The sequence below is a fragment of the Eublepharis macularius genome, chromosome 19 (genome assembly GCF_028583425.1).
Source record: "Eublepharis macularius isolate TG4126 chromosome 19, MPM_Emac_v1.0, whole genome shotgun sequence".
NCBI classification, from domain to species: domain Eukaryota; kingdom Metazoa; phylum Chordata; class Lepidosauria; order Squamata; family Eublepharidae; genus Eublepharis; species Eublepharis macularius.
In genome coordinates, this window is record NC_072808.1 from 4,124,051 (window position 1) to 4,137,013 (window position 12,963).

The 12,963-nt window shown below is 45.2% G+C and overlaps 1 protein-coding gene across 2 annotated transcripts in view; it reads left to right on the top strand.

Moving 5' to 3' along the window:
- AVIL (advillin) overlaps positions 1–12,593 on the top strand; it is a 40,545-nt gene extending 27,952 nt beyond the window's left edge. For both annotated transcript variants that reach the window (XM_055003717.1, XM_055003716.1), the window contains exons 11-20: positions 204–304; positions 791–928; positions 2,161–2,319; positions 2,833–3,012; positions 4,676–4,821; positions 4,984–5,128; positions 6,465–6,653; positions 7,556–7,624; positions 9,955–10,080; positions 12,019–12,593. In XM_055003717.1, the coding sequence (XP_054859692.1) occupies positions 204–304; positions 791–928; positions 2,161–2,319; positions 2,833–3,012; positions 4,676–4,821; positions 4,984–5,128; positions 6,465–6,653; positions 7,556–7,624; positions 9,955–10,080; positions 12,019–12,132 (1,367 nt within the window). In that variant the 3' untranslated portion in view covers positions 12,133–12,593. The remainder of the gene's footprint in view (positions 1–203; positions 305–790; positions 929–2,160; positions 2,320–2,832; positions 3,013–4,675; positions 4,822–4,983; positions 5,129–6,464; positions 6,654–7,555; positions 7,625–9,954; positions 10,081–12,018) is intronic.
- The last annotated feature ends 370 nt before the right edge of the window (positions 12,594–12,963 follow it).

Sequence of the window (12,963 nt, forward strand, 5' to 3'; positions counted from 1 at the left end):
TTTATATGGGGGTGTGCCTCAGCAAAAAAAAAAAAGATGGGCCACTACTCCCTGTGGGGCCCCTAGGCTTCGGCCTAGTTAGCCTTATGAATAATATGGCCCTGAGAGTCACCCATCTCCTCCCCAAGGTGTTTATGAAGGTGAAAGCTTGATTGAATTGATGCTAGATGCTCCTTCCTCTGACTATGGTGTTTCCTTTCCAGCTAAGGTCAGCCAGGAGAAATTTGACACCAGCCTCTTGCACTCTAGGCCGCAGCTGGCAGCCCAGGAGAGGCTGGTGGATAATGGAGAAGGAAAAGTTGAGGTAAGAGCTAAAAGACCCAATCCCAGCACAAAATCTGGATCCCTTGTTGACTTGTTGAGGGAATACAGTGGTGTATAACATTCTCTTTCACTGTTGTGCTTCCAAAATATCATCACTCTACATGAGCGATGAGTGTCAACTAGCCTTGAATGGTTACAGGGCTCTGATGTCACAGTAAGCAGAACCACTATTGGTTTAGCTGCTGTGATGTCACAGAGGGTTGGGCAGTAAGCAGAACCACTATTGGTTTAGCTGCTGTGATGTCACAGAGGGTTGGGCAGTAAGCAGAACCATTATTGGTTTAGCTGCTGTGATGTCAGAGGGTTGGGCAGGAAGCAGAACTACTATTGGTTTAGCTGCTGTGATGTCACGGAGGGTTGGGTAGTAAGCAGAACCATTATTGGTTTAGCTGCTGTGATGTTACAGAGGTTGGCACCCTGTCTCTGCCAAGAGAACGTCTCATTCTACTGCATTTGTTATCCTTAGGTCTGGAGGATTGAAAACCTGGAGCTGGTGCCGGTAGAACACCAATGGCATGGATTCTTCTACGGTGGAGACTGTTATTTAGTCCTGTACACCTATGAGGTGAACAAGAAGCCCCACTATATCTTGTACATCTGGCAGGTAGGTAAAAAATCTTTTCTGGCTTGGCATCACCGATAGTTTCTATGGACTTGCTTCAAAACATCAATGGGTATTTTCAATTGCTCATCACAGCTGGTGTTAAGTGTAAAGTTTGGTGTAGTGGTTAAGAGCGCGGGAGAGCCCGGTTTGATTCCCCACTCCTCCACTTGAAGCCAGCTGGATGATCTTGGGTCAGTCACAGCTCTCTCAGAGCTCTCTCAGCCCCACCCACCTCACAGGGTGTTTGTTGTGGGGATAAAAATAACATACTTTGTGAACCGCTCTGAGTGGGCATTAAGTTGTCCTGAAGGGCAGTATATAAATCAAATGTTGTTGTTGTTGTTGTTGTTATAAAGTCCCCTCCAATAAATCTTCCCATTACGTGGCACTGTCTGAATCAAGGCTCTATACAGATTCTGTTTGCCTTTAGAAACTGAAGGGAAGATCCAGTCATAGATCCTCATATATCTCATACAGGCTATTTCCACATGTCCTTAAAGGGATAGCCCACTCACTGAATGCTGGCGGCTTTTCTCCTTCACAAGTCTCTGATTTCAAAGCGGTAGCAGGCTGTTTGGCTTCCGTTTATGAGAACGCCATTTCCCGCACTTTCCTGCGTCCCTGAAAAGGCGCCGAAAAAAACAGAAGCCAAAGAGCCTGCTACCACTTGGAAATCGGAGATGTGTGGAGTGAAGGAGAAAAGCCACCAGCATTTGGTGAGTGCGCACCATCCCACAGTGAGGTTCAGTGTCTTTCTATACGCTAGGCATGGCCGCACAGCCATGAAAGATTTTGCAAGAGCAAATGCTACATCTTGGATTTTTGCAGACACGTTATAAGAAAAGTAAGCCTTGCTTGCCGTGAGCTCCTCTTTGCCTTTTCCCAGGTCTGTGAAGAATATCTGAGTGTGCATTTTTGTTCCACAGCAAGGAGGGATGTACTGTCTTTCTATTGTCCACCGTATCCTTGTGCTGTGTTGCACATCTTTTTTAAAAAAATATGGAATCAGTCACAAAATATACAGTTCTGAAGAGAGGAGGTGTAGTTCCATATTTGTATATTGATTTTAGTTCTTGTTTTTATCAAGGTCACCTAGGGGGCTACCAAGACAGAGCGGGGGGTTCAAACCTGGGTCTCTCCAGTCCAAATCCAAATAAATATATCTAATATATCTAATAGATATTTAGATAAATATATCTAATAGATATTTCTGTGCTTTTTCTGCATCTCAGGGTCGTCACTCCACAGTGGATGAACTTGCGGCATCTGCGTACCATGCGGTCGAGGTGGATCAGCATCTCCACGGGGAGCCCGTCCAGGTCCGAGTAAGCATGGGCAAGGAACCACGGCATTTCCTGGCCATCTTCAAAGGCAAGCTGGTAATCTTTGAGGTACGAAGCAGGAGTCAGTAACACAGCAGAAAATCTCAAACTGGGTCGCATCTGAAAAGGGCAAGAGTCCAGGAGCAGAGATGGGCACGAACCAGGAAAACAAGAACCATGCAGTTCGTGGTTCGTCACGTTTCACGAACCATGAACCACGAAGTTTCACAAACCTGCCCTGGTTCACAAACTGGTTTGTTTGGTTTGTGAAAACGTCACTTCCAGGTCAGCAGAAGGTCTGCAGAAAGCCCAACCCCCGTTGCCTAGGAAACTGGCACCAGGCTGTCTGCAGTGATGAACCAAAAAGTGAACCAAACGAACCGCCCAAAAGTTCGTGGCAGTTCATCAAAAATGGGCTCTGATGAACCGCTGGTTCGTGAACCACGAACCAGCCTGGTTCATGATGAACTTTAGTTCGTATTTTGGTTCGTGACCATCTCTATCCAGGAGTACCTATAAGACTATTACAGTCAGTTTGCTGCAATACTGGATTGTTCTGCTCTCCTGTAATTTTCTTTGCAGGGTGGGACATCCAGGAAGGGGAGCAGCGAACCAGAACCACCAGTGAGGCTCTTCCAGATCCACGGAACCGACACCTCCAACACAAAAGCAGTGGAAGTACCAGCTTCTGCTGCCTCCCTCAACTCCAACGATGTCTTCTTGCTGAAGTCGCAGACGGAGCACTATTTGTGGTATGGGAAGGTGAGCCTAGGAGATTGGACTCAGGGGTGGCAAACTCAGAGGCAAGGAGAAATCTACAAAGTCCCCTCTTTCCACTGGATTTCACACAGACATTCTATGACATCTACTGCCTTATTTATTTATTCCCTTCATTTATACCCTGCCATTCTCAAAGCTGCTTACATCATTTTCCATTCTCCTCCATTTTATCCAGGAAAGCAGAATATTATCTCACCACACGGTAAATAATTCTGTCATAGAGTAGGTTAATTCTTTGACGTTAACAGAGTTAAGAATTGAGGGTAGGCGTGCCTTTGAACTCCAATAGTAGCTGCGAGAGGTGTTTTCTCCCCATCTCCAGAAGCCCCAAATTTCCAGCCGCCACTCAGGACAAACTTGGGTAATGAGACCTTCAGCGGAGCTGTCAAACAGAGCACAACTAGGTAAACCCACAATCCCTCCTTATCCACAGCAATTTGGCACCTGGAGTTGCATCTCCAGCCGTTAATCAAAGCTACGTTGTCTCTCCCAGCATGGAGAGCTTTAGGCAGCCATGCACTCCTATCACGTCTCACATCCTAGTCTGACAGTGTAACTGCAACATCACATTGGCTTTCATCACTTCTCTTTGTTATTTTGAAACAAGGACTAACACTCCCCCGCCCCCCAGGAAGCCCTAATTGTATCTTTAAATCTTTGGTCCTCGTGGTTGTGGAAGAAACCCTAGAAATTTATGGACGGTCTCTGAATAAACTTGAATAGCCAGACAGCACCATCAAGAACGGTTGTAGTGAGACCTGATATTTGTTCCGTTTTTGACACAAGTTTCTTCCCTGTACCACCATCCTGTCCTGAAATGGCCTTAGGGGGTTATTATTTGCCCTGACGAGGGAAGTTACATGTAGCCCAATGATACACATATATCTTGTGAATAGTTAGAACCTACCTTTCTGAATCTCATAGCTGCAAAAGGTACTTTGGGAACTATGAGTGACCAACCTTATACAGAATGGAGGTGGGAATAATCCCCTTAAATAGGACTAGCTTTACAAAGCAGCAGGGTTGCCAACTACCTGGAGAAAATGTCCTCCCCTTTAATGCGTGGAAAGGGGTAGGTGGAGTTTTTCATAGCATGGAGCTAAAAAACACCCCTATTTAAGGGGACAGGGCATTTTTTTCCTTCAGGTTGTGGCAACTCTGCCAAGAATACCATGGAGTTACCGCAGGCAGTAAACTCCAGGGTGAGGAAACTGTATTCCTGACCTCCCTGTCTGTGGGCCAAGCTACAAGTGATGAATGACACTTGAACGGCAAGTGTATTTCTCCCTGTTCACTTGCCCTCCACTCAATCCACTTGCCGTTCAAGTGTCATTCGTCATGTGTAGCTTGGCGCTAAGTATCTTTTTTGAAGCAATGAACCAAGGAAGGAAAGCACAATTTTGTACTTTTTATGTCAGGCATAAAAATGTGTAAGGCTTATATTACCCAAATACTTCACAGAGATAAAAGAAATTGCATTTGGTGACTTAGCAAAACACTACTTAAAATTGTTTTCTACCAGCACGTTTTGCTGAAATTGGAATACCAGTTTGGCATTCTCTCCCTGGACCCCACCATCCTAACAGGGGTGGCTGCCATCTCTAGTGACCTTTCTCTCTTTCCACCATTGCACTTTTCCTGCTAGGGCTCCAGTGGCGATGAACGGGAAATGGCCAAGCTGCTTGCTACAACCCTCTGTGACGGGATTCAAGAAACTGTTGTGGAAGGACAAGAGCCAGCAGAGTTTTGGGAGCTGCTTGGAGGCAAAGCCCCCTATGCGAGTGGGAAAAGGTATACCTCATTGTGAAACGTTTGCAGCAACTGCTCCAAAATGAGGATTATGAAGAGGGCTGGGTTCTGCTCAACAGATCCATCTTTACATCCTTGGGCATGCTGTGGGGTGTGTTTGGGTGGAGGGGGAGACTTTCTCCAACAACTGTCACTCTTTTGCAGGTTGCAGCAAGAGGTTCTTGATCACCCTCCTCGACTCTTCGAATGCTCCAACAAAACTGGACGTTTTATAGTCACCGAGATTACGGACTTCATACAAGATGATCTCAGCGAAAGTGATGTTATGCTGCTGGATACATGGGACCAGGTGAACTGAGGAAAAGGGTTTTGTGTGTATGTCTGTGTGTGTGTGTGGAGAAGACTCTGAAATGCTTCCAAATTTTAAAATCTTGCTAGCTGTGGTATAATTGCCACTCATCTTTCTGGCGATCTTGTTTCTTGGTTATCGGAACGTTGAGGCAGCCTTTAAAATGTTTATCTTGTTTGGGGAAAGAAGCAAAAGAGCCTTGTAGTAGCTTTTAAAAAGATGCTTTTATCCATTGATCCACAGGCAGAGAAGCCAGGGGTGCGGCACAATTCCAAAGAGGAGCACCACAGTCTACAACCCCTAGATTCTGAAACCCCTAGATTCTGTTAACTAATTAGGAACTCGATACGGAGGAGTTAGCTGTGTTAGTCTGTAGCTGCAATATAGTAAAGAGTCCAGTAACACCTTTAAGACTAACCAACTTTATTGCATAAGCTTTCGAGAACCACAGCTCTCTTGCATCTGACAAAGAGAGCTGTGGTTCTTGAAAACTTATGCTATAATAAAGTTGGTTTGTCTTAAAGGTGCTACTGGACTCTATTCTGGATTCAATGAATACCAAATTAAAAAAAGGTGTGATCTTGTGCACTCAGAGCAATAGGAATCAAATGCTAACAAAGCAGAAGCAATAATCCGGGTAAATGGAACACGGGTTCAGTTTACCTGTATGAATGAAAGCCGTCTCGGTTCAGGATCGAGCGGCTGAAAGAGGGGAAATGCCTCATCCTTCCTTCGGTGACCAGCACAGATGCCCCCGCCAGTTATTTTCTCGATTGCTGTTCCATTCTTTCAAAAAGAGGACGAGGACGAGCAGCTTTAGAAAAGCATTAGATAATTTTGTGGAGGATTAGTCTAACATGTCTGGACACAGCTCAGTAACCTTTTACGTGAATGGGCAGAGAGATTTTAAAATGTCCTCACTTCAGCTACAAAGAGGCATACTTGCCAAGTTGCATTTCCTTCATTCACCTCTAAGAGTCACCCTTCTTCTAGGGGAAAGCAGGCACCTCCAACCCGTGTACCATAGATGCAGCTTGCGTCTGCATTTCACTGAAGTTGAAAATTGGTGTCCAGGCTGCGACAACTTAGGCTGCACACAGAAAATTAGCATGTCAGTGTATGAATCTTCCTTCTCCTCCTCTTCTGTTTTTTAACAAGGGGCCATCCCACCAGCTGAGTTTGAACTGGTACAGCCCGGAGACAGGCTGACGATCTCAGGGGCAACTGGTCCTTACAGTGGTTTCAGAATATCTGAACCATTTCTGTTTTTCCGTAGCAGGAAATGTGTCCCGCTGCACAAACGGGTAACTTGAAACAATTGTTTCTCTCTTTTCAGATCTTCTTATGGATTGGCCAAGAATCCAATCAGGTTGAGAGGAAGGAAGCATTGTCCACAGCTCAGGAATATCTCAAAACCCACCCCAGCGGGAGGGATGTTGATACCCCCATCCTGATAGTCAAGCAAGGCTTCGAGCCCCCCAATTTCACAGGCTGGTTCTTGGCTTGGGACCCATACCGATGGAGTGTAAGTGGAAGGCGCGCTAGCCTCTGTCTAGTATCATCTTATAAATAGCAGGATCTCATAAAGGTTTCAGAAAGCATTATGCGTCTGGCTTAAGTGGAGGCACACTACCGCCACACAGTTCTCACACTCCACGTTCTTTCCAGCACTTAATATTGGTAGTAAAAAACTTTTATACCCCACTTTTCTCTCTGAGAATCAAAGAAGCCTACAACATCGTCCTCTCATCCTCTATTTAATCCTCAGAATGCCCCAGTGCAGTAGGTTAATAATAATAATAATAACTGTGCTTATATATCGCTCTTCTAGACAGGTTAGTGCCCCACCCAGAGTGGTGAACAAGTTAGTGTTATTATTATCCCCACAATGCAGCTGGGGAGCTGGGGCTGAGAGGAGGGGCTTACCCAAGGCCACCTACTGAACTCCTGGCAGTAGTGGGATTCAAACCAGCGGAGTGCTGATTCGCAGCCGAACCACTTAACCACGATGATACAGCTGCTTATATGCCGCTCTTCTAGACAGATTAGTGCCCCACCCAGAGTGGTGAACAAGTTAGTGTTATTATTATCCCCACAATGCAGCTGGGGCTGAGAGGAGGGGCTTACCCAAGGCCACCTACTGAGCTCCTGGCAGTAGTGGGATTTGAACCAGTAGAGTGCTGATTTGCAGCCGAACCACTTAACCATTGGCCCGAGGTCATCCGATGCGTTTCCATGGGGATTCAAGCCTGGGTCTTCTAGTCCAATCCTTTAACCTCTACTTCAACATGTTAACCACTACACCATGCTGGCTCTTATGTTCCAGACTAAAATTTATGAGCTCAAAATAAAATCCTGCCTTCAGCACTCTAATGCTCCATTACTATAATAATTCCATTGACAACTGAATTCTTGTTACCTGTGCAGGAAGGAAAGACGTACGAACAGCTGAAGAAAGAACTGGGAGATGTTGACAACATTGTCCGAATCACAACGGTGAGCCGAAGGTTTGCTGCTCTCCTGGCCAAAAACATTTCCCATGGTTGAGAGCTGCTGTGGGCTGCCCAATAGAAACTGCCTTTCACACGGCCAAGACCCAGCCCAAACATCATATGGAAAGAAATCACCTGCTTTGCCTGGCTTCATAGGGGACCAGGCACTCTGGAATATTGTCTGCTTTGACAGTTGGATAGAGAAAGCAGTTCTTTTCTGGGAATCCTTCCGTAACTCTGGCTTGCACTGATGTGACTGAAACGGTACCCTGTGTGCAAGCAAAGCGAGGGTGTCCATCAATGTGTCTTCCACCTGCAATGCCCTTTATAACCACTGTTTTCAGGAATACTCATTGGTTAAAGGTAAAGGTAGCCCCCTGTGCACACACCAAGTCATTACTGACCAACGGGGGGACGTCGCATCGCGAGGTTTTCTTGGCAGACTTTTTTTTTGTTACAGGGTGGTTTGCCATTGCCTTCCCCAGTCATCTACACTTTACCCCCAGGAAACTGGGTACTCATTTTACTGATCTCGGAAGGATGGAAGGCTGAGTTAATCTTGGGCCAGCTACGTGAACCCGGCTTCCGCCAGGATCAAACTCAGGTCATGAGCAGAGCTTGGTCTGCAGTACTGCAGCTTACCCCTCTGCGCCACGGGGCTCCTTACTCATTGGCTGGCTACATTGAATTGTGATTTCCAAATGGGACGCTGTCAATCATCCACTTGCAGAAGAGGCTGCTTTTCTGCATCCTTGATGATTTACAGCTCTGACCTTTCTTCCATCAAAATTTTCCCTCCTTAACTATTGGATAAAATCTTGGAACTCGGCATTGTACGTAACATCCTTAAACTTCTCTCCGTAGTCACAGGGATTAGCAATCTGGTTAATTTTTAAAACGAAAGGCTTCTATGTTCAAGATGTCAAAATTCAGCATCAGAACAGAATCCTACACCCCAGCTCTCGATACAGCCTATTAAAACAAACCTTTACCTAGTTCTACTTCTGACAGACCCTTCATTGCTCTTCAGTGTGCAAGCTAAAAAGTGTTCGGGTTTCCCCTGGGGGCTATTGCGCCTGATCACATTCGTTATGTGATTCACATGTACAATGTTCCCCCAACACAGCCTATTTTGAGGGAAGTTGCCCCTAGGAACATTGTCAAAAGATGGTTGTTGTGGCTTTTCCGGGCTGTATAGCCGTGGTCTTGGCATTGTAGTTCCTGACATTTCGCCAGCAGCTGTGACTGGCATCTTCAGAGGTGTAGCACCAAAAGATAGAGATCTCTCAGTGTCACAGTGTGGAAAAGAAGTTGGCAGGTAATGTATATCTACTCAGGAAGGTGGGTTTGGGCTGAGTCATCCTGTAAGAGTTTCCCAGGGTGTGGAATGCTAATGGAGGGAGGCTTCACTGTATCCTGAGGAGGTTCTTTTGCATATGGATTGGTGCTTGATGTGCTAATCTTCTCTGCAGGGCTATTGTCGGGTGTGGAGTGTTTTGTTAGCCTGGTGTTTTTCAGGACTGGAAACCATGCTCTATTCATTCTTAAAGTCTCTTCTTTCCTGTTGAAATTGTGCTTATTGCTTATGAATTTCAATGGCTTCCCTGTGCAGTCTGACAAAGTAGTTGGAAGTGTTGTCAAGTATTTGAGTGTCCTGGAATAGCTTTTGAATTCACCAGAACTCTTCATTGGGCTAGATATTACGAAATAAAGAGGAAAAAAGATGATTCAGGTCATGATTTTAAGACCTGTTCTTGCCAGCATTTCTATGCTTAACGCTGCCAGCACATAGATATAAGGTAGTGTCATTGATATGCCTTGGTTTCTGTCAACAATGTAAAATGAATGGTGTATTATGCCATTAAAGGTATTTTGACTTTGCAAGTTGTGTCCCGGGTGAAATGACAATGGCCGGCAATTTTCATTTACCTTGGTTGCCATTATATTATCAATTTTGGAGATAAATTTGAGGTGATGTGTGAAGGGTAAAGTCAATTGGAGCCAATCTGGGCAATTTTACCTCAGGTTGTGGACAAATTCTGATCTGCACAGGATATTGCTAGTTCCATTTGACATATTCTCCTTGACTGAATTAAGGTACTTCCAAAGCAGACAAAAGTTATTTGCCGCCATACAGGCCCAAAATTATGTCAAACAGTTGCGAAAGCCACAATAACCATCATACCCACCCAAAGTAGCGGGAGATAAAAGAGCATTACAGTAACCAAGTCTTAAGGCATAAGGAATAATCTCTAAGGCCCTGGCATGTACACTTTAAGTTAATAGTCTATCTCTCTGGCTTTTTATGGTATTTTTTCTGCCCCTTCTGCTTAGGATTTGAACAATGCATCCCTCAGTTCTCAAGTTACAAGCGGTGCCACCCACCCGACTTACCCTCTGGAGGTTCTTCTGAACTGCCCCGATGAACTACCTGAAGAGGTGGACCCTGCAAAGAAAGAGGTGAGCTCCATGATGTATTGTTTGGAAGAGCGACGTATCTTATTGTCAGGGATGGGCAATACTGTGCCACACAAAACTGTGCGATTTAGAACTGGGCACAGAGTCCAGCAGCTAAGGGCCAAACTACAAGTGACCAATGACACTTGAACGGCAAGTGTATTCTTCCCTGTTCACTTGCCCTCCACTCAGTCCACTTGCCGTTCAAGTGTCATTCGTCACTTGTAGCTTGGCCCTACGTATCTAGTTCTTAGGGCTACAGGAATGAGTTCCAAAGTATGTGGGCAATACCCAATGAAATCTAAATAGGCATTACAGTCCAGCTAAAGATAGGCCTTGTTCTCAGGGCGGGTCTATAATTTACATATAGTTCCATCACCATTGTTCAAGAGCTTCCTTATTTAATGTATTTTTTCTATTGGATGAAACTACAGGGGCTTGCAGTTTCCAAGAGAAAGACTTTGGGTGGGGCTCTTTAACTTTTTTCTCGTTGTGCTATTCTTCTACTAAAAACTGCCACTCCTAAAGAGCTTTTACCTCTGGGAAAAACTGATGACTAGTATTTATATTTCTTTCCCCAAAGGGGAAGACTCAGGGTGAAGCTACAAGTGACGAATGACACTTGAACGGCAAGTGTATTTCTCCCTGTTCACTTGCGCTCCACTCAATCCACTTGCCGTTCAAGTGTCGTTCGTCACTTGTAGCTTGGCCCTCAGGGTGCCAAATTTTGGGGCAAAGAGAGGTCCCATTGCCCGTGAACACTGAATTCTAAAACTCTGAAATGTATCACTTCAGCAGGCTCACGTGATCAAGTTTTCTCCGTAAATAAATCATTCTCTGCACATTGAAAGTAGGATGTCAGGGTATTCATGTCTGGCGTTCTCCCTGGTGTGCTAGTTTTCTATGTGCAGGGAAGTTTTTATTGGGCTGGAGCATGTATGGAGGAGCCCTCAGCCCTGTGAGCCTCTATACTGTACACCCAGAAACAGTCTCGCTGCCTCACCTACTCTTTCTAATTATTTTATTTAGGTGATATCTCAGCTGAATTTTCAGTTCTGCTCAAGGCAGTTTACAATTAAATTAATGTTATTAATGTAACAATAACAAGCCCAGGGACATAAAAACAGCACAAAACTATCCATAAAACACACCAGACTGGAAGCAGCCCATAAAAGTGCTAGAAAGATAAAACTCCTAATTAAAAGACTGGTTCCTAAAAGACAGTAAAGTAAGTCACCAGGTGAGTCTCAAGGGAGGGTGTTCCAAAACTGAGGTGCAACCACAGAAATGCTTTTTATACTGGTGAGGTAGATCAGGGCCAAAGAGGCAGATCAACTGGTGGCTGGATACGGTTGCCAGCCCAGCTCTGGCAGCTGGTGGGAAACTGAGAGAACGGGGTGAGGACATAGGAAAATGACACTGCAGCAATCTTGCCATGTTACTTATAGTGTGAACCTGAAAATGAGGAGTAACTGCTTTGGCATGACACTCTAGGATTCCCCCTAAACTCTGTGGTTTTACCATACGACAGGCAGACTGGGGAAGGCAGAACTAACCTGAACGGTGTCGGTCGCTGCTGCAATGTCACTTCCAGCTGTGAAACCAGCAGTGATGTCAGCATGTTGTGGGATACTCTAGGACTCACCCATAAAAATCTATGGTTTGCAACAGAGTTTCAGGTGAATGCTAGAGCATCCCATGATGTGCTGACATCACTTCTGATTATTTAACCACAGCCAGAAGTGACGGATGCCATTTTGCTTCTCCCATTTTTCTCCTGCTGCCCTCTGGAGTGACAGCAGGGACTGCAGCTGATTGGTGGGAAGTTCCCTGCATAGTTCCTTGGTTATGAATAACTTTTGCTTGACTGGGACCCCCCATTCTACTGTCGGCTCAGCACCCACCTTTCCTTTCCTCATCCATGCCTTTCTCTACCACCAGAATTTCCTCTCAGAAGAAGACTTTGTGAGAGTCTTTGGAATGAACAGAGATGATTTTGCTGCTCTCCCAACCTGGAAACAGCTCAACCTGAAGAAAGAAAGAGGGCTTTTCTAAGGGGAAAAAAGCTGCCATTTCTAAGGACGGAGAAAAGAGCTGTCCAGACTTAATTCCGTTCAGCTTGGAACAGGCCCCCGGTCCAGAAGCAGCTTAGCCTACGACGGGAGCTATCATTTTTGCTTTCAACCACATATGACAATTGTGCCTAAGTATGCTTTGAAAGTTGCCCAGTCCTCTGTTTTGAGGCTGCTGCTGTCTAAAATAAAAGGGGAAGAATATATAACCTTCTGAGGTTGGTATATTGCTGGGGAAACTAACCAGGAAGAACTAAGCTGAAGCTCAGAAGATATATTGGCAACACTCTGAGCTGAGGCCTCCTCCATGCAAGTAAGCAGGTTACTCAGGAGCTGCTGGAAATCCAAACTACACGGAGGCCACACGTGGCTGCTTATTGTATGTTAATCGGGCCTAAGTTTATGTATTATAAACATTAAAACGGATTATCACTGTTGGGAATAGCTTACTGTCTTCTACCCTTTACTACACCCCATTAAACATTTACTACACCCCCTACCCTTTACTAAACCCCCTACATTAAACATTAAAATGGATATCACTGTTGGGAATAGCTTACTGCCTCCTACCCTTTACTACACCCCAAGGGATACTGAGGGGCTTGGTGTACAGGCTTCCCAGTCTGACTGCCACAGTAAGCGAGGACAACTGGAAGAAGTGTTTTGAGTTACCTTGGCTATTTTTCAAAAAATGAAGCGAGAGGGGCTTATACTTTTCCTGAAGAAATTACTGCCTCTCTTCTGGGTCCATGGGAGGGTAATCCTTTGGACAGCTCTAAGCAGAAGAAAAGGAGTAAAAACCTCAGCTGGTTTT